Genomic DNA, 27,636 nt, shown 5'->3' on the forward strand with positions numbered 1-27,636 from the left:
CTGACTGCCTCTGCCTCCTAAGTGCTGGCATTAAACGTGTGTGCCAACACTGCCCAGCCTTTATCAAGACTCTTGATTGCCTAGTGTGCAGACACAAGAAATTACCAATCAGGACATTTGCTGATCATCTAAAATTAATTACCTCACAACTCCTTGCTACTATCAATCACTGTCAATTCAGGGAAGCTTTTACCCTCTTTTTCCATCCATTTTTTGTGCTGTGAGTAACCCTGCTTCAAAGTTGGTCATAGAACTTGATTCTTGCACAGGCTTTTCTTTATTTTAACACCCAAAGAAACCAGAGAGGTTAGAGGAAACTCACTCAGTGTTTTATTTTTGTTTTGCACTGACCAGTCAAGGACCAGTCACGCAGAGTTGCAAGACACTCTTTCCAGCACTGAGCAGCAGAGAAAGGATTGGGTGCTCAAAACAATTCTCAATCACATACAAAGAGGCAAGCCTCAACTACAGGCAACATTCCTATGAACAAAAATAAATAATCAGCAGAAGTTGAAATAAATGGAAAGAAATTCTTAATGACTTGAAATTGAAGGGGAATGAAAACAAGAGAATATAGCAGTGTTGTGTTTGAAATCAATAATTAACTTTTAAAACGAATAAACATATCATGAATTAGTCTTTCTTCTGTTTCTATTTTGTGGAAAAAACAAGGTGTATTGGTCTTAGCTCTTCTTTGAAGGACTGGTAGAATTCTGCACTAAAGCTACCTATCCCTTGCCTTCTCTTGGAAAGGAGGTTTATAATGCCTGTTTTGATTTCCTAAGGGGTTATACTACAGTTTGGATAATTTACTTGATCTTGATTTAATTTTGGTTCATGGTATCTGTCTAGATATTTATCCATTTCTCTAGCTACATATTTTATCTAGATTCTACAGTTTGTAGAAAGAACTAATGATTTTCAAAAGTTTTCTCAGTTTCTCTTGTAATGTCTTTCTTTTCATTTCTGATTTTGTTAATTTGGATACTGTCTGTGTGCCCTCTGGTTAGTCTGGCTAAGGATTTTTCTATGTTGTTGATTTTGTCAAAGAACCAGCTCTTGGTTTTATTAAGTCTCTGCACTGTTCTCTTTGTTTCTAATTGGTTGATTTCTGGTGAGTTTGATTATTTCCTACTGTCTATGTCTCTTAGGTATGTTTGCTTCTTTTTGTTCTAAAGCTTTCTGGTGTGCTGTTAAGTTGCTTGTGTAGGATCTCTCTGGTATGTTTATGAGGGCACTTAGTGCTATGAATTTTTGTCCTACCACTGCTTTCATTGTGACTCATAAGTTTGGGCATGCTGTGTCTTCATTCTCATTAAATTCTAGAAAATCTTTTATTTCTTTATTTCTTCCCTGAGCAAGTTATCACTGTGTAGAAAGTTGTTTAGTATGTGGCTTTCTGATGTTTTTGTTATTATTGAAGTCCAGATTAGTTTGTAGTGATTTAATAGGATACATGAGAATATTTCAGTCTTCTTGTATCTGTTGAGCCTTGATTTGTGACAGATTACATGATCCACTTTTGAGAAGATACCATGAGTTGCTGGGGAAAAGAATATATATATATATATATATATATATATATATATATATATATATATATATATTTGACTAAATGTTTATCTATCTTGTTGAATCTACCTACCTACCTACCTATCTACCTATCTATCTATCTATCTATCTATAAATATATATGTATTATTGTAGGGTGAAATGTTCCATATGGAAGAATCAGAAGAAGGACTTAAGGAGGTAAAGAGGATGGCAACCCCATAGGAAAAACAACAGTGTCAACTAACGTGGACACTACAGGGCTTCCAGAATCTAAGTCAAAAACCAAGAAGCATATAGGGGATGGTTCATGGCCACAGGTATGTGTGTAGCAAAGGACTCCCTTGTCTGCTCAAAATGGGAGAGGATGCACTTAACCCAGTAGAAACTTGGTGCCACAGGGAAAAGGGAAGCTGGTGGAGGTGAGGTCCTGGTGGGTGTGTGGGCGGGTGGGAGAGAAACCTCTCAGAGGCAGCAGGGAGAAAAATGGGAGGAAGACCTCAGGGAAGAGGGACCAGGAAAGGAGACAATTTGAAATGTAAAAAAAATTAAAATTTAAATACAAAAGAAAAAAATAAACATAATTAAAATATATGTCTACATTGAATTTGAAAAAGAGCAGATGGTTTTTGGGCAGAAAATGTGGTATTAATACAGTACACTTTGACCTGGCTGCTATGTGCAATGTTAGCTTCTGTGATCTGTAACATGACACACAGAGCTACAGCCAATGAACTGTGTCTCAATCATCTGGCCAGACTTAACTCTGAACATGCATTGGACATATCTCCAAAGTGGGAAATTCAATATTCCTTGGATTATGCTAATGTTCCCAAATTATATACATATTAATCTAGTTTGTCTTCATTAACCTGACATAAATAAATACATGTTGTCAAATTAGAAAATTATTACTCTGTCACCATCTGGTCTTTTTTTGGTAATGGTGACTCCAGGGTTAGTGATTGGAAGCGATGTTATTAAATCCATCATCTCAACAAAGTAAATTATTTAAAAATTGCTTCATTTGCCTTCCTGTCAAATTTAAGGAGAAAAAACAACCATGGCATTAATCAAACATTGGGTTAAACATAAGCTGAATACTTCACGGAATCTGTCATGGAGCCTATGGTGGGTTCCACCATAAATTTCACTGTGTGAACACAAACTACTGTATATCAAGTACATTGACATAAAATGGACCTTTTCACTCCCAGAAGTTATAGCCACATTCCATTCCCTGATGTTGGTACTTGATTATGTAATAAGGAGTAACATTTATCACCCTCTGGTGAATGAGCGTGAGCCCATTTATATTGCCAAAGAAGGTCTTAAATATTCTAACATAGCTGAAGTACTAGAAAAAGGCTTTGAAACCAACTGCATGAAGATGATAGAGGCCCTTAAAGTGGAAATGACAAAATCACTTAAATAAATTCAGGAAAACACAATTGAAGGAAATCAATAAATAACTCAAAGACAGCCAGGAAAACACAACCAAAAATTGGAGAAAACCAACAAATCTTATAAATAAAGCCAAGAATAACAAAAAAAGAGTAAAAGGAAACAAAACTGTTTAATACCTAAAAGTGGAAATGGAAAAAATAACAAAAGCACAAACTGAGGGCATGATAGAAACAAAACTTTAGGACTGCAAAAAGAAACTGCTGAGGCAAAATTCATAAAGAGAATACAGAGATGGAAGACAAATCTCAAGCATTGAAGATACAATAGAAGTGATGGAAATATCACACAAAAAATGTTAAATCTAAGCTTTCCTGACATAAAATATCTAGAAAATCTAAAACATTGTGAAAGGATAAAACATAAATATACTATGGCTAGAGGAAGAATATTAGATCAAATTCTCAGAAAATATTGATGACAAAATCTTAGAAGAAAAATTTCCTAACATAAGGAGGGAGGTTCTATCACAATAAAAAATCATCAAGACACCAAAGAGAATGGACCCTAAAATGAAGTCTCCTGTATAATAATCAGAACATACAGTATAAGAAAAGAATACTAAAAGAAGCAAAGATCAAAAGCCAAGAAACATATCAATGAGGATCTATTAAAACTGCAGATGACTGGAGTCTCTAAACATCAGATGGCCTTGGATATATATGCTGCAGAAACTATAGATGCCCAGATTATTATATGTAGTAAAAGCTGGCCAGGCAGTGGTGGTGCATGCTTTGATTCCAACACTTGGGAGGCAGAGGCAGGCAAGGATTTCTGAGTTAGAGGCCAGCCTGGTCTACAGAGTGAGTTCCAGGACAACCAGGGCTACACAGAAAAACCCTGTCTCCAAAAACCAGAAAAAAAAACATAATCACTATTAATGGAAAAAATCAGATAGTCCATGCTAAAGTCAAATTTAAACAATATGTATATGCACATACAAACTTACACAAAGTTATATACAAAGAATCCAACCCAAGGAAGTTAACAATACACATGAAAACACAGGTAGTAAATAACCTTGTATTATCTGCAAAAGAAAAGAAAGCACACAAATACTCCAACACCAGCACCAGCAGCAACAACAATAAAATACAGGGAGTTAACAATCACTGTTCATTGACTCTCTCAGTATCAATGACCTCAGTTCACCAATAAAAAGATGAACGCTAACAGAATAGATACTAATAAAATCTATCCTTCAATTGCAGACAAGAAATATAGCTCAACATTGAGAATAGCATTAACTCAAGTTAAAGAAATGTAAAAAAGATATCCCAAGCAAGTGGATTAAAGGAGCAAACTGGTGTAGTCATTTTGAAATGTAGCAAAATAGATATTAAACAAAGTTAATAAAAAGGACTGGAGAAAAACACTACAAATTTCTTAAAGGAAAAAAAGTCACCAAAATGACATTTCAACTTTTAACATCTATACCTTAAACACATGGTCAGCAACCTTCATAAAGCAAAGTGTTTTAAAGCTAATATCACATAACACGCATTCACTTATATTCCATGTTTTCAATACCCCATTCTCACCAGTAGACAAATTCTCCAGACCAATAAAAATTGAGAAATATTCCAGTTAACTGACAACATGAACATGAGTCCAGCTGATACTTAGAGAACATTCTACTAAAATACAGGAGAATATGCCGTCTGCTCAGCACCTCATGAAACTTACTTGTAAACTGAACACATATTCAGACCTACTGCCAACCTCAATACATACAAGAAAATTGAAATAACACCAGGTATCCCATCAGACCACCATGGATTACAGCTGGATATCAACAGAACCAGAAAGAACACAAAGCTTACAAACTCATGGAAGCTGAACACCTCACTATGAATGAAAAATATCTTAAGACAAACATAGAGGAAGACATTAGAGACTTTCTAGAATTCAATACAAATGAACATAAAACATGCACAATTTTACAGAATACACAGAAAATGAAACTGGTTCTAAGATAAAGGTTCATAGCACAAAATGCGTACATGAAAATTCTGGAGAGCTCTCATACTGGCAATTCAACAGCATGCTTTAAATTCTAAAACAGAAACAAGTGAGCAATGAAAAAAAGGATTAGAGATCAGTAAATTATCAACTTGGGGGCTGAAATCAACAAATAGAAAGAGAAGAATGCAAAGAATTAATGAAACATGGAGTTGCTCCTTTGAGCATTTTATTAGATAAGATAGTTAAACCCTTATTAAAAAATGGAGAATATCCAAATTAGTGAAATCTAAAATGAAAATGGGGACAAAATAATAGACAATGAAGAAATCTAAAGAATGGTAATGACATAGTTTTAAAAAGCCTCAACTCCATCTAACTGGAATTACTAAAAATAATGGAAAATGTCCTCAATAGGTTCCTCTTACCAAAGTTAAATCAAACTAAGGGGAAACATCTCAAACTGCCTAAACATCTAGAAAAAGAGAAGTCATTACAAGTCTGCCACCAAAAAGAGCCCAGGGCCATCAATTTTAGGGTAGAATCCCACCAGACTTCCAAAGAGGAGTTCATGAGAATACTCCTCAAAGTATTCAACAATATAGAAAAAGAAGAAACCTTAGCCAATTTGGATTGTGAACCCATGGTTACTCAAATACACAGTCGATGTAAAGACTCAGTAACAAATAAGAATTATAGACCAATTTTTCCTTATAACCAAATTTAATGTTAATTTAATAAAACAGAAAAAAAATAAAATAGAAACCACATCAAAAGATCATTCACCATGATCAATGAGGTAGGCTTTGTTCAAGAGGTGCAGGGATGGTTCAACATAATGTGATTAAAGTATAAGAAAAGAAGTTGTAACCTCTTAGATGATGAAAAATTCTCTGACAATATTTAACCCCACTATATGATAGAGTTCTTGGAGTGATTAAGGATACAAGGAACATACCTAAACATAATAATGTTGCTTTACTGCAAACCTATAGCTGTCATTAAATTATGGAGAGAAATTCTAAGTAATTCCACTAATTCACAAAGAAGAGAAGGTGATCCATTCTCTCCATATCTATTCAAAATACTATCTAAAATTTTAATGTTAACTAGTCCTATATTGAAATTACAATTTAATGTTAACTAGTCGTTTACTGCAATTTGCAATGTAATGTTAACTAGTCCTATATTGCAATTTACAATTTAATACTAACTAGCCCTGTATGCAACATACAGTTTAATGTTAACTAGTCCTATATTCCAAGTCCTATATTGGAATTTACAATTTAATGTTAAATAAGTTAACATTCAATTATAAATTTAAAGAGGAAGTAAAATTATCTTTATCTGCAAATGATACGATAGTAAGCACAAGTGAACTAAAACTTCCCAAAGGCAATTCCCAGAATTGATAAACACTTTCAGCAAAGTGACGATTAACTAAAAAAGAAAAAGAAAAACCAGTGGCCTTTGTATGTACAAATGAGTTTACCAGTGTAAACAAAATAGAGAGACATCATAAAGTTTGAACTGATGGTTGATGCCTGTCGAATTTTGTTTCTACATAATGAATAACCTTCAGTAACTCAATGTGTGTTGGGTAAGATCCTACAAATTATTTGTAGTCACAGATTACTTTTGATATTATTGAAGGTGCTCAAAGACTATTGTAATATACAAAGACTTTAATAGATTGATTACTTACTAAGGAGTTTAGTCTTCTATAAAGATATCAGAAAGTATAAGACTTTAACACATTGACTTTGTTTATGGGGTTTCTCGCATTATGATTTTTTCTCATGGTTTCTAGGACGACTGCCACATGCAAAGGCTTTACCACATTGCTTATTCATAGCATTTCTCTCCAGGATGTATTCGTTTATGTTCATAGATCACTGTGTTGTGAAAAGGCTTTATGTCATTGATAAAATTTGTAAGATATGTCTTCAATATGTGCTCTGTTATATATTCTAATATGTTTATACTATAGAAATGTTAGGAAGAAGCAAAAGAAACTTGCCCTAAGGACTGCCTTTTTGTTATCAGCCTCGACTTAATCATAAACTGAAACTAAGTTAAATTCCAGGTCATAGGGGACCTGTGTTCTGACAAGTAATATCTGACAAGTTTTCATGACTCATGTTTTGTTACCTAAAACATAACAACTGTTCCTAACCATAATTTCTGTTATTCATGTTTTATTACTCAAAATATAATGCATGTTCCTAACCACAAAAGGACAAATGGCTGTGATAGTGTTGAACATACAACCCACATTCTGTATCATTTTTAAGACCACCAAACTCGGGAGTCCCTTCCTCAAGTCTCAGGAAATCATGACCACCCAAAAACCACAAGAAACCATACCTGCATGCAATCAGCAGAGGTTTATTGGGGAGTTGGGTAACCAAGGTCAAAACTGCTTGTTCACACAGAAAGAATTTTGACAAAAGGCCAGCAAGCTGAGGGGTTTCTTTTATAGGGAAAGGAAGGAATTTTCATACGGTTATACATGATTGGTTGTACTTTCACATGGTTACACATGATTGGTTGCTTTACAAAGTTTGAACACCAACAGGTTGAAACACTGGAAAGACCACGAGTTGGCAGGAGTAACGCAGAACAGTGGAACGTTTCAGAGGTCATTACCAACTATTTCAGGTAAACTATTTTTCACTTCTTCCGGCTATAGCCCCACCTAGATGGCTTGCATCTTTCTCTGTGGTCAGGAATGTGTCTTCCTGCCTTGGGCTTTTCCCAGTCATGGGTGGAGTCTACTCCCTGAGGCTTGAGGAATGTAATCCAGTAAGTGTCCACTGATTCAGGGATAATGTCCTCCACCCGGAATGTGTCCTGGGCCAGTGAAGGTCTGATATCTTATTTTCAGTTCCGCGTTCTAGAAGCTGCACTTTTTCTGCCCAGGTCTAAGGGCAAAGAAAAAGTCTACATATTTCATAAAATGGTCTTTATAATTTTTCACCCTACACTCCCACTTTTTCCGATTAGGTTATGTTTTTCATCATAAAAACTCAATTATTAATAAGTCCATTCCCAGCCCACTTTTTCTGATTTGGATCTTTAGAAAAGTTTAAACTCCAGTGTCATCATAATTATCATTTTCTTGACCTAAAGCTCTATATTGATGGCACAACACAAAAAACTGAACAGCACTTATCCTTTCTCTAACAAAAGTTACTAATCTATTTAAATGCAAGGGCCTATGGTAAAAGCAAGTGTAAAATCACAAGAGGTCCAGCAAGGGAGGATAATAGGGTTGTCAACCAAGGGGACTTATTGAACCAACTCTCGAATTAACTTTTCTGCTCCTCTCTATCTTTCTGTCTCTGGTCTAACCTTTCTCTGAGTTTACTCATAGTCTCTTATCACTCCTGAATGGTCTGCATAGAAGCAACATTTTTCTCTTAGAGCAGCACACTTCTTTAAGAAACAGCAAGTCTAGTGCTCTTAGCAGCACCTGTCTCCATACCTGCAGCTACTCCTAGTCTCAATGTAACAGCTAGAGTCAAGGAAAATAGGCTCTCTGCAGAAGTGTCTAGGGTGTATCTCAAACTCAGTTCAAGAGTACCTGCAGGGTGTTAGTAAACCCTGGGAACTAGCTGGACAAGTACACAATAATCTTTGCTCTCATCAAAGATAGCAGTGGTGACACATGATGTTAGCCCAGAGCTGTAAGTCTACCATTTATCAATTTTAGGCACTAAGTATCTGTTAGCAGGGGTCCTTGGGCTCTATTTTATTAGCTAGGGGTCTCAAAAATTTCTATTACTTTCAAAGTTGTCCTCTGACTTTTACATATTTTGTGGCACATAGTTGTCTAAATACACATAAAATCACATATATAATAAAGACAAATTGCAAAAGGAACAAATCTATATAACTCTAGATTCACATTTCAATTTCAATCTTGTAATCACAAACTGTCATTTAACCTTGGGTGTACACACCCAAAGCCCCACCCTCTAAGGCAGCATTTCCCCTGTGCCTCTAGGGCGGGGATGTCACAGGAGTCAAGGCCAGCTCTTTGGCCTTGTAGAATCCCAGGCGACCTTGAGCTAAACAGCAGGGGGTTGTTCAAACATCTGGATGTTCTCAAGTTGGCAACAGGCACAGGTGTTGGTGAACTTCAAGGAGGTTAGATGGTTACCAGTACCAGGAAAAGTCTCTTAGTAGCCTAAAAAATCATTTCTCACACAAAAGGGACATTATGGGTGTGGAACAAGGACAAGGGACACTCTAGCCAGTGCCAGGGTAATTTAGCTTTAGGGTTTTGTATATTCTCTCTACCTGTCCTAAGCTTTGGAGACAGTATAAACAGTGGAGCTTCTAATATCTCTGACAATTCCTGACTAACCTTAAAACTGCTATCTGATCTAATTACCTATGACACTTGAAACCTCGGGAAGATCTCTATTCGAGGATGTTTTCCCCTAGGTATTTCTTATTTACTCTAAGTGTTCTTACTTCTCTGGCTCAAAACCTGGGGTCCCTTATATGCTTTAAAAATCTTGGCTGCTTGTTTGCACTCATATCTTGAGAGTCCATCTGTGCATTTAGCCTGGTAAGTTTTTTGTTTTCTGGGGAGTGTAGTTCTCCCTTCTTGTGTGCACCATTGCCTCTTTTGCAGCTAAGCTTCTGAGCATAATTTTGTGGCCCTGATTTATCAGTAGTGACTTGACTACAATGAATTATCATTTGCCTTGTCCTGTGTTTGAGTTGTGTTGGATCTCAGTGGACCCCATGATGTAAAGGCTTTAGCACAGTATGTAACCACTATCCAGTATGAATAGTTTCATAATGATGAAGACTACAGAGGTAATCAAAGGCTTTATTATACTAAACATGTCCATTGGGATACTGTGGGTGTTTTCTGAGTCACAGAGGGCATGTTTAAGACTCAAGTGGTGTGTCCAGAGTCACAGGAGGCATGCTTAGACTGTATCACATATTCTTTCATGATAATGAAGACTAGGGAAAGGCTTGACCATATTAAATACACTCACAGGGTTTCTGTCTTTGTGTTTCCATCGCTATGAAGAGAAACCATGAACAAGGCAACTCCTATAGAAGCAACAATTTAATTGGGACTGGCTTACAGTTTCAGAGATTTAGTCCTTTTTCATTATAGCAGGAAGCATGGCAGGCATGAAAGAAAACATGATGCTGGTGAAGAATCTGACAGTTCTGCTTCTTGATCCAAAGGCAGCCAGGAAGATACTGTCTGCCAGGGAGCAAGTAGGAGGGACCATTCAGCACTGGGTGGAACCTTGAAGAACACCCCCACAGTGATGCACTTCCTCCAACAAGGCCACATCTCATAATAACATCCTCCCACTCCCTGAGCCAAGCATATTTATACTACCACATTCAACTGCCAGCCCCCCACCCTATGATTGTGCAAACACATGATTGTATGAAGACCATATTTAAAATAGCATAATACAAAATATGTGAGGTTCAAATTAAAAGTCCTCATCATCTATAGAAGTCTCATAAATGATAAAAGTCCAAAGTGCAAAGTCTCTTCTGAGATCACTCCAATAATGTAACTGTAATCCCCTATACATTCAAAAACAAATAGCACATAATATCCATCCAAATTCACAGAATATAGGTCACCATTCCTAATCACTATTGTGAGGAAATACTGGGACAAAAGAAGACCAAAAGCCAGCAAGGCAATCTCCAAATTCTCCATCTCCATGCCTGCTGTCAAAGTGTTTTTCAGATCTCCAACTCCTTCCTGCCCTGCTCACTGCAGCACAAGTCTTTTTCTTTGGCGGATTTTCTTTCCTGAAAATATTTTTTTTGAGAAGGTATACCACAGCTCAGGAATCTGAAACTCTTGGGGTCTCCAAAGTAACTTCAAAATTACAGCTTCTTGTTCCAGTATCTGGGATCCACAGATGATCTTCTGTCCTCCTCAAAAGAAGCTGGGTCTCTTTCCAGCTCTTCCGTCTATAGTACATTAGGTTCTCCTTGACTCCACTCAACTGCTGCTGCTGTTCTCTCTGCTCATCCCACCAGACTGAAATCTTCAATATGCTGGGTTCTCCTGTGACCAACAGTCTTGACTGCATTCCTCTCATGCTTCCTTCATGGTACCAAGCCTCAGCTGCACTGCATGAAACATTCATGCCTTAAAACCAGTGCCACCTGGGTGAGTCTTACACAGGACTGAGTCAAGCTGCACCACAAGGGGACAACCTTGGCTACCTCTGGAATACAACTTCTTTCTCCTCTCAGAAAACACTTACCAGAAGATTTCACCGCAGTGATGCTGGTTTCTTCTTCGTCACCACTAATTTTCTAACTACAACCAACCAGCATCAATTGTCTCAGTCATCCCTTCTATTCTTTTCTCTAAAAGCAGAGCCACATGGACAAAGTTCCTGAATTTCTCTGCCTGCTGGGGCCCAAACATTGCCCCTTCTCTTACAAAATCACCAGCTTTCTATTTTTCAACAACTTCACTGCCTAAGCTTGGCTGTCCTTCAACTTGCTCTGTAGATGAACCTTGACCTCAGAGATCTGCATGGCTTTGTCTTCTGAATGTTGAATAATACATGTGTAACACTTTACTTAAGCATTTTAGTACATAAAACTTGTTCTGTATCAGTATGACTTGAATCAGAGATGGTTGATGTTCATCTCCTGGGATTTAAGGTGTGTACCACCATGCCTGGACCTAAGTATATCCTATATCCTTTTAGATATTAAATTGAAAACCCTGTATAGTAATCACAATCTGTCCATTGTCAATTTGACACATACTTGTATTTCATTACGTTCACATAAAACAATAACCAGTTAATAATAATGCCTAACATTATACAGTTCTCATCTATACAACTTCATATGCATATGTTTAGGTGGCTGGAATCTTGCCATAATATCACCATTTCTTTAATACCATTTTGTATCTTTGATCACAGGATTTAGCTTCATTCAACTTCTTGGTGAGATTTTCTCTTTTGACCTAACATTTTATATTTTTTCTCTAAGATTACTATGCCTGCTCAAATCATCATGAGAATAAACATAGGTCAAAGGCTTTGTTGGCTTCACTTAGACTTCCTTTGTCAATGCAATGAACATCAACCTCTTTACCTTATCTTCGAGGACACTATACAGACAAAAGCAAAAAAAAGGCAGCAACATTCTTCTGAAAAACATTTTAAAAAACTATATACAAAGTTCAAATCATTCTCAGTACATATGTGCTTCATATTCCTACTAGGATGGGCCATTAATTTCCACTTAATGCATATACAAATCCAAAGTCTAAAAAACCACATTGCTCCATAAAACAAAACAAAAAACCACAGTCAGGCCTATCATAGCAATACTTAAGTCTGGGGTACCAACCTCTGTGTTAGATAGAATTTCCATTGCTAAGAAGAGACACTGTAACCAAGGCAACTGTGTTAAAGGCAAATAATTAATTGGGCCTGGCTTACACTTTCAAATGTTTAGTCCATTGCCATCATAGCAAGAAGAATGTCAGCATGCAGTCAGCCATGATCTGGAGAAGGAGCTGAGAGTAATGCATCCTCTTGGGAGGGCATCCAGGAAGAGACTGTCTTCCTGCCAAGTGGTAGGAGGGTCTGTTTTGTACTGGCCTGAGCTCCAAAGACCACCACCACAGTAATTCAATTCTTTCAAAAAGGTAACATCTCCCTCAAGGCACATCTCTTAATATTGCTACTTCTTAGGGTCCAGCATATTTAAATCACCACAGTTTATTTCTACTATACTTTCTGGTATCTATATAGAAGACAAAATCTTTAGTAAGTAATCAATCTATTAAGGCCTTTGTGTATCACAGTAGTCTTTGAGCACCTTCAATAAGATCAAAAGCAATCTGTGACTGCAAATTAGTTGTATGATCTTACCCTATAGAATGACATTGAGGTTATTTATTATGAGAAACAAAATGTGACAAGCATCAACAATCATTTCAAACTTTGCAGAGATATGCACAGGCTTTACCACATTCATTACATTTGTTAAGGTTTCTCTAAAGAGTGTGTTCCTTTAAGTGTTTGGACAGTACAGTGACATGCAAAGGCTTTATTGCATTGCCAACATTCATAAGGTTTCACTCTGAACATTTTCCTTTGTGTATTCAGAGATGACTCTATCCTGGAAAGGCTTTACCTCATTCATGACGTTCAGTTTCTCTCCAGTATGTGTTCTTTTATCTGTTGGGTGATGACTTTGTTGTGCAAGGGCTTAACACCTTCATTACATTACATTGAGTGACTCTCTTGAATGTGTCCTATTATGTAGTTGCAGATAAAAGTGAATTGCCAAGGTTTTATCACAGTGATTAGTTAAGGGTTCTCTCCACTGTGATTTTTATTGTGTTAATATTCAAGTAGGTTTCTCTCTTGCACGTAATCTCCCCTGTCACTTCAGATGACTGTAACTTGCAAATGCTTTACCACATTGATTTACATTGATAAGATTTCTCTCCAGTATGTGTTCTTTTATGTCTTTGGAGAGTACTGTGACCTGAAAAGGGTTTACCACATTGATTGCATTGATAAGGTTTCTCTCCAGTATGTGTTCTTTTATGGACTTGAAGATGACTGTGACATGAAAAGGCTTTACCACATTGATTACATTCATAAGGTCTCTCTCCAGTATGTGTTCTTTTATGGATTTGGAGATGACTGTGACGTGAAAAGGCTTTACCACAATGATCACATTCATAAGGTTTCTCTCCAGTATGTGTTTTTTTATGATATCGGAGAGTACTGTGACATGAAAAGGCTTTACCACATCGAGTACATTCATATGGTTTCTCTCCAGTATGTGTTCTTTTATGTTTTTTGAGACCACTGTGACATGAAAAGGCTTTACCACATTGAGTACATTCATAAGGTCTCTCTCCAGTATGTGTTCTTTTATGGACTTGGAGATGACTGTGACGTGAAAAGGCTTTACCACATTGATTACATTCATAAGGTTTCTCTCCAGTATGTGTTCTTTTATGATATTGAAGTCTACTGTGGTATGAAAAGGCTTTACCACATTGATTACATTCATGAGGTTTCTCTCCAGTATGACTTCTTTCATGCCTGCAACAATAATGGACACATGTGAATGCTTTACCACATTTTTTACCTGATCAATCATTTTACCAACATGAATAAATTTTGCAGTTGTTCTAATCATAAAGAACATTCAGATCTTAAGGTTTTATCACTTTGATGTTCACGGTTATACTTGCTCACTGTGGGTTGCTTTATCTCTTTGAAAATACCTGTGATGGTAAGAGCACTTATTACATGGCTCATATTTATAGCCTCCTTTTTTATATGAGATTTCTATATGGTGTATTTCACATGTCTGAAGATATCAGGGAATTAAAACACTGATTGCTTTCTTAGTTTTTCCTGTATTGTGAAAAACACCACATGAGCACTGTGAGCCAGGACAAACAGAAGAATTTCCAAACTTCTAGTACCCATAGAGATTTCTGCAGTGTGACTTGGGCATTTCCCCGGTAATATCAGAAAAACAATTAATTGCAAATGTCTATCATATTCAGAAAGTCTACCAAAGGCAGAATACTACATATCTTCTCATTTTTTGAGTAGAAAGAGGTACATTACTTCTTTCAACATCCCTATGCTCACAAGGTTTTATCCATTATGACAATTGATATACCCATTAAAAGAAGAAGAACAAGTGAAAGGTTTCCATATTGAATTCACACCATTTGACATTTTGTACTAGGTTAGACATAGGGTATATAGATAAAGGTTTCTCCACAACTTTCTTCACTCTCACTAACTGACCACTCAATAAACCTAGAAATGTCACTACAAGAATATGAGTATCACCAAATTTACCATGGACTATTTGCTTATTGGATGGATTTGGATATATATTTATCACTACTCAATGCACAACATCTAAATATTATGAGACTATTCAGATTGGTAGTTCCACAGCAAAGCTCTAATGTAGTTACGAATTAATCAAAGGTATCTTTTAAGGCACTGTTTTCATGTCTTCTCTCTTAGAGAAATGCCTTACAAACATAAATCAGATAATTGACATTGAGGAACATTGTGAGAATATTATATTCATAGCTATACTTAAAGGACTGATTTTTTTACACACTTGCTTTTCGTTAAGACATTAAAATTTCCTCACAGGCATATTTGTATCAGCTTGCACATGAAAACTACCTTTCATGCCTTCTAGAACTTTGACGTTGTTCTTCAATATGATGATCTTCCCAGCTGTAACCTAAAACACAGTACCAAAAATGAATGATATAGTATTGAAATTAAATAAAATTCAGGTTACTGTGAATTTTGACAGCACTGAACATGATTTATTCAGCTCAATCTTTCTTGTTCTCAATTGCAATAACAGAGGCTCATCAATAACCAAGAATCACTTGTTCCATTATTTTGAAAAGCAAAACAAAATTCACAATGTTACCTATAGCAGTGAGGTTCCGGTAGGTCTCTAGCATCACATCTTTGTAGAGATTCTTCTGGGCAGGATCCAGCAAATTCCACTCTTCTGCAGTGAAGTTCACATGCACATCATCATAAGTCACTGCATCCTAAAATATCACACACATGTGTACAACAGAAAGCAAGATCGTGACCTCACTGTAAATAAATGTATACTTTCTAGACAATGTATTAATGTAATTCTTGTGCTTCCTCCACTTATTTTCTGAAACAGAAGTTATAATCTAATCATTCTGTCATTTTAGAAGGAAATTGAATTATAAATTTCACCTATGTTGCTTCTGACCCCTTGCAACACAAATGGCAATTGAGAGGGACATGCAGGGGGAAAAAGATCAACTGTACTGAGCAAACATCTGAAAAGCTGTATGAACAATTACTAACTACAAAAGTGATGGGTAAGCTGTTTGTATTTGCTCATGACTTTAATCACAGATATAGGCAGGTGTATGTCATTGAGGTGGATGCTGGCATGATCTATGGGATGTGTTGCAGAACAGGAAAAGTAATACATTAAGACACTCACTCCCTTGTAGAAATCAACAAGGAAACAAAAATGATAGAATGAACTCACAGTTCTTTACTGAAGTTCCCACTAAGAATTATGCATTCACTGCAGTTCTGTATTCATCTTGCAAAAACATGAAGTGAACCAGTTTAAACAGCAACATTAATACATTTTACTAGAAGGGAATGCATGTTTAAACAGTTAAAAATGGACAGATGAAAATATTAGTAATGTATATGCTGATCAGAAATAAGGAACATAGAGCAGGAAAGATAGCTCAGGAGTGGAAAGCTCCTGCTGGTCTTCCACATTAATGATGGTCAATTACTAGTATTTACATGGCGATTAACAACTACCCATTTCTTCAAGATCAAGAGTACTGAGGCCATCTTCTCACAACAGTAAAGATGAGGCACACATGATATTCATATTCATGCACACAGGCATAATATGCTTATTTATTCAAAATTTTCAGAACAAACACAAGAGTAAGGCAGAATGACATACACCTAGATTCCAGTGACTATGAAGCATCAGACAGTATTGATATCATGAACATATGCCATCTGGAGAAATAGAATATAATATATATATATATATATTTTGCCGAATTTTAAAATTGAAGATGTAGATGAAGAGCTGCACAAAAGCATGTGCTTATGTTATAAAAACATGTCAGGTGGCTTCTGTGGTTTCCGTATGTGCTATCAGCAAAAAAAGGTCCTCACAGAGAAATTTAGTCTTGAAAACAATAAACAAAAGATATAAAGTTAAAAATATAAAACCTCCAGGCTTGCAAAATAGCTTAGCATTGAATAGCAAATGGTTATACTGTATCTTATGTGAATTAGAGACTGAGAACAAATGGGGACTGTATGGGAGCATGAGAAGAAAGTGGAAGAATCAGTTTCAACCACAACACAGTAGAGACATAGAGAACAAAATATGTCCTGTTTGAAAGAAATGCAGGGTTAAAGCTGGAGCAGAGACTGAGGGAATGACCAATGAAAACTTGCCCAGCTGGAGACCCTCCTTGTGGACAAGCACTAATCCATGATATTATTAGGGATACTCTGTTATGCTCCCACACAGGAGCCTTGCATAATTTTCCATTAAGAGGCTCCACCCAGCAGCTGACTTGAAACAGATGCAGAGAACCACAGTCAAACATTAAATGGTCCTTGGAAACTATTATGGAAGAGTTGGGGGAAAGATTGATGGCCCTGAAAAGGATATAAATCCACAGAAAGACCAACAGACTCAACTAATCTGGACCCTTGGGGACACTCACAGACTGATCCACAAACAACATAACATACACAGTCTAGACTGAGGGCCCTGGAACATATGTAGTAGATATGTAGCTCAGTCTTCATGATGGCCCCCCAACAACTGTACCAGGGGCTGTTCCTAAAGCTGCTGTCTATCTGTGGAATCTGCTCCCTGAACTAGGCTGCCATGTCTGGCTTCAATGGAAAGGATGCATTTAACCCAGCAGAGACTTGATGCACTGCAGTGTGGAGATACCCAGGGGCACATACCTTCTCAAAGGAGAAACAGAGGATATTGGAGGAAGGGACTCTGTGTGGGTAGAGGACCTAGAGTAGGGACTTCACAAAGTTCATAGTCATTTTATTTATAACAGCTTGAAACTGGAAAAATCCCAGATGTCACTCAACCAAAATATGGATATAGAAAATGTGGTTCATTTACAAAAGGAAAAACTATCCAGCTATAAAATACAAGAACATCATCAATTTTGAAGGCAAATGGATACAACTAGAAACTATTATCCTGAGTGAGGTAACCCAGTCCTAAAACACATACATGTATGTACTCACGTACAAGTGAATAATAATCATTAAAAAAAGGAAACCAACACTACACTCTATAGACCCAAAGAAGCTAAACAAGAAGAAAGGCCCAAATGAGCATGGTTGAATCTCACTCAGAAGTTGGAATAAAACAGTCATAAGAGGCAGATGGAAGACAGAAACTGGATGGGAGAGCAGATAAGAAAGGGGAATCGAGGAGAACGAGCAACATGTGTGGTGAGAGACATGAGAGGGCCAGAGGGGAAAAATGAATCAAAACCTGCAGCTGTCTGAGGGGAGGGGGTACATTTAGGATGTGCCAGAGACCATAAATAGGTACCAAGGAGTCTAAGGTTGATCTTAGCTGAGATGCATAGCAGTTAGATATGGATGCTGAAGAGGCCACATTCTGCAGTCAGGTTAGCTATGGACGCTGAAGAGGCCACATTCTGCAGTCAGGTAGGACCCTTAATGGAGAGTTAAAGACACCAACAAATCCAAAAATCTTTCTACTCAAAATGTGTCCTGTCAACAAAATACAATCTACAACATAGATTCTGTACAGCAGCAAAATAACGTTGTTGTTGTTGTTCTAAGTTGCTACTCTGCTGCTGTGATTGAATGCTCTGAGCAAAAGCATCTCAGGTAATAAGTGGTTGTTGTACATGGTTCTGTCAGACCACAGTCCATCATTTTGGAAGCTTAGATTAGAAACTGAAGGCAAAAAACACTGTTTCCTGGCTTGGTCTCTTGCTTGGTCACTGTCTCATGCTCAGCCTTCTCTTTCATTCAGCCCTGGCCTACTTGCTTAGGGATATTGCCACCCTCAGTGGTAGAGCCTTCCTAATCAATCATCAACACTATCTCTCACAGACATAGCAACCAGCCATTCTGATGAGGGCACAACCTTGATTGAGGCTCCTTCAGATGACTGTAGCTCTGAAATGCTGAGAACTGAAAACAACTATGACACAGACACAATAATAAATGAGGAAGTTGTTACAACACAAAACCAATGATTTAACCATATCAATTACAGGAGCTCCTGCCACCACAAGAGGGAGTTGGAATTGTGGCTGAGCCAGGACAAAATAGGGAGGGCACCTGGCTCAGAGCAGGGAAGGATACACTGGAATGGGGAGCTCAGAGGATGTGCTGACATGGGGTGAGCGTCTTTAACTCTGGGTTCCCAGGCCAGTGCTATCAAAGATGTGGCTAAAACAGCTGGAAGATGGCTAGAGAAGCAGATTGTCCCACAGGCCTGGAAATGGCCTCCGCAAAGGATAGAATCTCTGGTCCAAGAAATATATGCTAACTCTGTTGGAATGAAGAAAAACCTTTCATCTAAGAACAACCACAACACTACAGAGTCACACATGGACTGAGAAGAGGGTAGAATGGGAGAAGAGGGAAAATGAGGTCTTTGTCCTTTTCACCCTGTAAAACAGGGTAGGCAGATCCTGATTTTGCCCTGGATGCTGTCTCAAAATGGTTTTTGTCATGGACTAGTCAAATGGGTCTATGTCCTGTTGTTGAGAATGATTTAACCCAAGGTGTGGGGCCTGCAACTAAATTGATTGGGGTGGAGTCTGTCTCATTTTCTCAGTCAGTGAATAAAAACGTGGCACACACAAAATAGACAGCCACAAGGGGTTGGTAAAGGTTATACAGCATATGACAACACTTGTACAGAGGAGAAAATGAAGACAGGATGGCAGCTGTGAGTCCTGTAGCAGGGCTCCAAGTCTTCTCCAACCTTCCCCGAAATTAAGACCAGAGGCACACTGTTCACTATACCAGGCTCTGGACCATCTTCAAAGCACTTTGGGGCTATGACTCTCCAGCGTATCCACTGTAGCAGTGTTCCAGGTTCAATTTAGTCATCTGCCTCCACATATACTCAAGAAAAATCTGAAAACCAAGGCACTGATCTCAAATCTGGCAGACAAGCCACTGACACAAAAAGAATGGTGGATCTTAACAACTGGCCTTTCAATCCTTTAGTTGGGAGTCTTGAGGGTCTTGGGGTTCCAGTCAATGCATTAAGATGGTATGTCCAAGTCAGAGAGACCCCAATGACCAACAAGAAGCCTATTGTAATGCAATCACATGGAGGTCTTTATTATGAGCTCTGTAATAAGGATTCTCACCAGTCAGCCTCACATGAGATCAAAACTGAGAGTCTAGAGGTGCTGAGTATTTATTGTCATTACAGCAAGATTGGGGCATTAACATGCATGTCAGCAACTTAATATTTTAAAAACTACATGTCTGGCATAATCTGCAGGAACCAATCAAGGGGGCAAAACAATCTGACCACCATGATGGGTAGGCTAACTTTGTCTCTGTAAGGTATATTAATTATCTATATGTAGCTTAACCCTGCAGTTGTACCTTGACTGGCTGTTGACAAGGAGGGCTTGTCATAGGATGTTTGCTCAAGTGGACTTTGTGCACTCTCAGAAACAGGATTGATTGGGTTTACAAAGTCATCTTTGTGCCTGAGGTCCTTATTATTGAAAGATGCTCCTGTTCAACCACAAGCCATGCATGGCAATAGAAAAGGTACTTTGTCCAAAGACCTACCTCACTATCTGTTACTGCAGATCCTAATATCAGTTGCACTTACTTTTACACAGAATACCAGTGGAAGTTGCCTCTCCCCCTGTGCATCATCTTATAGATAAGATGGATAATGCCCACCTGCCCTTCCTTTCCTGCATCATCCCTGTGTCTCAGGCCCACTTGGGCGGACAGTCCCTGTTCAACCACATGCTTTACCTGGCAGGACACAATATAAGCTTTCTATAGATCTACCACACTGTCTGTTATCCCAGATGCAAAGATCACAGTTTCCCCTAGCACTGTACTAAACACCAGAGACAGCTTTACCTCTGTCCTGACTATGTGTCCCTGTGGATACTAAGATCATTTCTTCATCCCTACTTCTTCTCCCTCCTTACAACATTAGCAAGAATTCCCACTTGATCATACCCAACAAACAGGTCAGTAAAAGAGGCAACACTCAGGCAAGTCTCTCTGTAAATCCAGATATCAAACAGTAACCCAGGAACAAAACTCTCACCCAAGCAAGACAAATCCAGAAATCAGTACTGAGATAATAATCACTTCAAACCCAGTGGCCTAAACACCAGCATAGGAATATAATAAATAACACCCAGGAAAATAAGTCACCAAAAGAGCCAACCTGTACTGTCACAGCAGGTACTGAGAAATTCAAACGTGCAACAGATATGGTGCAAAAGAGGTTGTTTGGGGCAGGGAGATGAGTGAGAATCTGGGGAAGGGTAGAGGCACAGAGAGGACCTGCAGACAGGCAGACAGACAGGGATCTGAGAGAGAGCCCTGAGAGTAGAGAAAGAGAATAGAGAGGGGCATGTGCAGAGAACAGAGACAGAGAACAGAGAGAGCTGTGTAGCTGGTGGTCCGTGTATATAAAGCACACCTGACAACAGCAGCAGGTGATGGAGGCAGGGAATGACTTAAGCAGTTGCTTAGTCCCTGGGAGCAGAGCATTGAAATTGCCTGTGCACTGACAACTACAGAGACAAGGTTCACTCAGGGAACAGGAAAGAAAGAGAGAATCTCAGACATTAAAGATGAATATGACAAAATGGATACATCATCAAAAAAATGTGGATTCTAAAAGTTTTCTGGCCCTAAACAACCAGAAATTCTGCAACATATGAGAAGGGAAAACTACAGATGATTAGAATAGAGAAAGGTGACTATCAGCACAAAGGTCTGATAAAAAAATATTTTCAACAAAATCATAAAAGAAACTTTTCCTAAACCAAAGAAGATGACTGTTAATGGACAAGAAGCATCCAAAACATGCAACAGATTGGAGAAAAACAAAAGTCCCTTTACCACATAATAATCAAACACTAAACATAAAAAATAAAGCAACATAAAAAACTGTTCCAGAAAAAAATTAACAAAAACTAAACAAAACAAAAACAAGTAATGTATGAAAGCAGATCTGTTAGATTTATACCTGTCTTTTTAATGTATACTATAAAAGACAACAGGGTTTGGACACATGTGCTGCAGAGTCAGAGAAACCACCTGTGTTTCTACAAGAAAGCAACTGGTCCAAATATTTTGGGCAGACTCAGAATCAGCCATGACAATGATGTTACTCAGAGGTCACCTCCTGACCTAACACGTGAGGAGCATCACCAGGGACCTCACAGATGGTCACATCTGGCTGTTGCTTCCCATGCAGCCCCAGAGAGGACCCAGCACCCCAGCACCCACTGCTCAGCCGCCTGTCCCTACCAATTGTAAGCAGTGATTCTGTGCTCACCATGACTCGATTTCAGAGCTTCCCTTAGGTCTCCACACAGCACCCACAGCAGAGCTCAGAGCAGGGCACAGATGACCATTCAAGCCTGCACAGGCACAGCTAACTTGCAGATTGGCACCCGGGAGAACCCGCCTCCTTGTCTGATTGGCAGGTCTGGCTGGAAGCCTTGATTGGGCAGTGAGTCTTACCACTCCTTAAGGTTAAAGTGAGCTTCCGGTCCAGGGTCAGACCTTTTTCAGATCTCAGGAGGGGTTTGCACTCCATTAGCATTTGTTTCTTTCTACAAAGAGGAATCTCACCCCATCCAGCCCTGGGGGAGAACCCAGCATTCCAGCTCTGGCTGTTCAGCTGCCTGCTCCTCCCCTCTGAGAGAAATGATCCTGCACCTTCCAGGACCTGACTCCAGACCTTACCTGAACTTTCCTCACAGCACTTGCCTTCTTCTTTCTGTAATCAAGGTGAACAGCTTCCATAGCCCAGTACTCAAGGTGCAGTGGAGGTATCAATCTAACCCACAAGAGGAAGGATCCTCCAGCTATTTCTTAGCATTCTGTTTAAAATCCACCCTAGTTACCAGGCTACAGCCAGATATGCTCCTCCCCACGATTACCTGGTTACCTGGCAACTGCAGGGTTGGACTGACACCCTGTAAAGGTGGCTACTTGCCCCTTCTTCTCTTTTGATCTCTTGATCTCTTGTTCTCTCTTTCTCTTGCCCTCTTGGGCTCTTCCCTTCACCCTCTCTCTCTCCACATGCTCATGCCTGGCCTTTACTTCTCTACTCTGCCTCTCTCTGCTTTTCTCTGCCTGTACTACCCTCTTAACTCCCCTCTCCATGTCCTGAATAAACTATATTCTATACTGTACTGTCTTGTGGTGGGTTGCTTCTGGGGAAGAGCTGTCTCAGCATGAGGCATGGTCCTTCCAGGGGAAGAAATATCTCAGCAGGAGTCATGAGCCTGCTGAGACATCCCCTTCCCCCACACCTCCCCTCACACCAATAGAACATTTTCCATCTCTCTTTAAAGAGAGGTAACTATGGGGAGGAGGATACCTGACTGTCACCAGGTAACTGTGAGGTAGAGTTTTAGACAGAATGATAAAACCATTAACACTAAAGAGGAATTTTAGGAAACAAGAGACTTATTTTGTGGCTTCATGCTGGGCTCAGGGAAACTGAAGTTTCCTTTTACCAGATGATAGGTATCAATCAACCCTGGAAAAAAATCCAGGATCATAAGTGAAACACTGTTGAGCACTACTGTTAGCCAGTACATCAGTGGCAAAGTGCAGAAAAACCAGAGTTGTGTTAGTACAGGTTCTCTTGATAAACATATCTCAAATATTAGAGAGAATGAATCATCCTATGTATGTAAAAAGGTGACCAATAAAGGCTGTTAGACAAGGTAAATTAGAAAAACAAGGACTGGTTATTTTCATGATGCAGAATATTACAGCTGATATTCAGTGTATATGGGATTCTGAAGAGAGAAGTACTTTGTAATGCCAGTCTTAAAACACAAACAAATCACCTTTGCTTTGTAAAAAAAGTAGGGCAAATACTAAAAACCAAACCAAAAACACCACCTGTCCAGTGTCCTTTATATATGTAGGTTGTCAAAAGAATCTGTAGCCCAGATTAAAGGTGGATCTGAACATCTCAAAAAAGCAAGATTAATACAGGGTTTCTCAACTTCAAAATTAAATTAAACTTGTTAAGTTGACCCTAGTTCCTTTTTGTTCCTAATGAATATAAACTTAAAATTGATATGAAAGGACAAAAATATATTTAATCAACATATCCACACAGGTACAATAAATATAAAATGATAATATGGGTCTGAATCTTTCCTTGGAATAGGTAACATGTTTTAAAGAGTTTACTACTCCTAGACCAGAAGATGTTATTAATACTGGACATTGTCCTCACTCATATAAGACTAACATATCTATGTTTTTAATTATGATACAAACATATTTTAAATTTTATGCAGGCATAAACATGTTAATAACTTAAAAGATATTTATATCTACTAAAACCTCTTTTAAAAAGATAAATATACAAAAACAGGCAGATCCAGCACAGGGCTTATCTTCTAAATTAAACCACAACCATTTTCATAACTTAAGCTCTGTTGAATTAATGACACCAGGGCTTTTTAAATGTTACTAAACCTCTATCAAAAAAACAAATGACCTGGCTGACCAGTATTTGTAAAAGTTAGAAGGAGAATAACTATTTAGGTAATGTAAATTTGTCTCCAGATGTACTGAGTAAAATATTTTTAATGTGACTGATTGCAGTATGTCTACAGTCTCAGAAGAAACACATTGTCAATTTTCTGTATGTAAAACCAATTATTTCACTATTATGCTAAGTAGAAAAAACAAAGAAATTCTAATGAGGGAATAATTCCTCTAAGGTAAAAAAAAATTTCGAGGCAGGGGCTGGGGGTGGGGCATGAGAAGAAGGAACAATGACTTTGTTTTGTTTTTGTCTTCAGTACATATACATGATTGGATGTTACAAAGTTCATCACAACATCACACCAAAAAATCAAATCATCAATACAATTCTAACATATTTTGTTGTTGTTGTTGTTTTTGCTGCTGGTGGTGGTGGTTGCTTGTTTATTTGTAAGTATATGCTGGAAATATGCTTTCTTTGATCTGCATACCTTAGAGATGATCAAGTATCTCTAAGTAAAATGGGAAATCTAGCTCACAAAGGTATGGTTTTCCCCATTTTGTTTTTGTTCCATGTAACTAGGAGGATCCTCAGACACAACTGTGTAAGAGGAAAGTGAATAACAGAAGCTTAATGAACACCCTAGTTCTGTTCCTGATGGTCCTGTTTCTGTCTTACATAGGTTCAAGTCTCACCAACCTCAGAGCAAGCCTGACAGTCAACCATAACTCTAATTTCAGCAGATCTGACCCCTTCATCTGGCTTTTGAATGCATTAGACATGCACAGGTTTCACAGACAGAAAGGCAGATGGACAGGCAGGCAGGTAACAATCCCACCCTCAACCCACCCCTACCTCCTTCCCAACACACACACAGAGAGAGAGAGAGAGAGAGAGAGAGAGAGAGAGAGAGAGAGAGAGAGAGAGAGAGAGAGAGAATAATAAAAATCAGGTCAATTAGATCATTTTATTATCCATTTTTAAAATAAAATGCATAATAAAAGATCAATATAATCAGTGATCCTGGAACTCTGTATGCCAGGCAGACTTACTTAGTTAGACGGTGAAAATACATAAAGAGGATATCAACATGAATACCATTCATTGTCCTGGAACTCCATTAATCTTTCTAGGTAGACCTGGTTTCAGATATCCATGGTTCCAGACTAAGCCAGTTTATGCAGTGACTTCACAGACAACCAGAAATACACGGAGAGAAATTTCACCACCATCTCAGTCTATGTAACCGACATTTAACAACAGTCAACGAACACGTGATAGTAAAATAAAATCATAGAGCACATTTATGGTTCTAGTTTCATGTCTAAGGAAGACACATAATCAGAGCTGAAACACAATCAGTCAAAAAGTCTCTAGTAAAACCCAACTCTCCTTCCTTACCAAAGTTCTACAGACAATAGGACTAAACAAATCATGTCTCTGTATATTTAAAAGCCAAAATATTTTTTGTTGTTTCATTTCTGGAAAGAGCTCCTCTTTGTTTAGCCTCAGCTTTCCTGTATCTTGATCTGTAGACTAGGCTAGCCTCAAATGTACAGTGATCCACCTCTCTCTGCCACCACCACTGCCTGGCCAAAGCTAGAATCATTAATAAAAATGATGAGAATCTCAGCCAGTCATAGTGGTGTACAGCTTTAATCCCAGCATTTGAACAGCAGAGGTAGGCTCTTATAGGTTCCTGGCCAACCTAGTCTACAAAGTGTGTCCAAAGACAGCCAGGAAGTCTGCCCTGCCTGCCTCTGCCACCTCCACAGCCAGAGAAAGAGAAAGACTGAGAGAGTCTTACAGGCAACATTTTCCTAAATTGAGAAAAAGCAGACAGGAGGACTGGTGTGCACTGAACTTTTGCTCTTTTCCAAGCATCATTCAAGGGTAAAATTGTTAATTATTTTTCAAAACACTCAATTCTAATAAGAGGACACATGGACATTGGAAACAATGTCTACCCTCAGAGGACCAAAGGAAGTTCAAAACAATTTCAACAGCCTCCTGTGCTGTGAGTCGGGGACCAGGATTGTTTACTACACTGTTTGTGTCCTACAACCTCAAACAATTAAGTGCCTACTGTGGCATTTTATAAAACATGCTATTAGCTTAGATGATTCACGACATCTGACATGACTTATAGGTTAAGATTGTTTAACCTGGGTATTTCAAGGCTTTCTTCCATTGGACTAAACTGAAGACACCGACCTGAATTGTTTAATGACATTCAGTGCCTTCAGCATTTTTATTAGTCTGAAAGTCCTTTGACCTTTTCCAGATTGAGGGTTGCACACAATTCTCAATAGAAATCAAGTGTCCATTTCCTTAAAACCGAGGCTGGGTTTCTTTTGAAAGAGCTGTGCTTGTGGTGAGGGTGATTCAGGTCTCCTCCAACTCTTGGACTTGAAGGCAGCCATGGGAAGAGACACAGGTCAGGTGCACTAACTTCTTACTTCCACAAGGCGGCACCCCATACTTGATATCCATATGCTCATTTCTTAAGTACATAACTACCTGTGGCCAGCAGGGGTCAGAACAACACCACTCTTCTGTTTCTCTATTTGTTGAGTGTGACCACTGAACCTCCTATGTGGAGCTCACCCTTAGAGACAGCATTCTGCTGTGGTCAGAATGGAGAAATGTGATATTTTAAGACTTGTCACTAGTTAGAATTTAAAGTTGACATTGGGCCATAGTACAATATTCTATTGAAGGATTTTGTTGATACTTATAAAGTTATAAGAATAAAAAAGGCACAGTAACCCATTTTTATCTGCAGATATTATAATAAGATTTAAGAAAACCCCAAGGATATCATCAAGAAACCTATTATCAGCATTACGGAAAATATTCAAGGTGATTGCCCATTAATTTTATACATAAATTGTATAAAAATTAAAGAAATGCATATGCTAATGAATAGTGATTAATGAAAAAAGTTTTTTTTAATTTTAAGTGTGTTTCACTCGGTGTGTGTGTGTGTGTGTGTGTGTATGTATTCCTCCATTTTATACAGATGTATAAAAATATGAATGTCTCTATGACATGAACAAAGTAAAACTGTCCTGAGAGATGAAATGAAATGGTTAGAAGAGGTGAGAAAAGGATGGATAATGCTATTGAGAGGAAGAGATAGGCCTCATGTACAGTAAATACATATGTGAAAATTACACATGTGCATGCATGATCTCTCTCTCTCTCTCTCTCTGTCAAACACACACACACACACACACACACACACTTGTGCAATCGCAGCAAGGTACTCAGCAGGTAAAATGCCTACTGCAAAAAAAT

The 27,636-nt window shown here is 38.2% G+C and overlaps 1 protein-coding gene across 1 annotated transcript in view; it reads right to left on the reverse strand.

The window, feature by feature from the left end:
- The window catches only part of LOC143437299 (uncharacterized), a 109,472-nt gene that overhangs the window by 19,615 nt on the left and 62,221 nt on the right, over positions 1–27,636 (reverse strand). Inside the window, exon 5 of the mRNA XM_076922107.1 lies at positions 13,604–13,731. Within this exon, the coding sequence (XP_076778222.1) occupies positions 13,604–13,731 (128 nt within the window). The remainder of the gene's footprint in view (positions 1–13,603; positions 13,732–27,636) is intronic.

Source organism: Arvicanthis niloticus, chromosome Y (genome assembly GCF_011762505.2).
Source record: "Arvicanthis niloticus isolate mArvNil1 chromosome Y, mArvNil1.pat.X, whole genome shotgun sequence".
NCBI lineage: Eukaryota > Metazoa > Chordata > Mammalia > Rodentia > Muridae > Arvicanthis > Arvicanthis niloticus.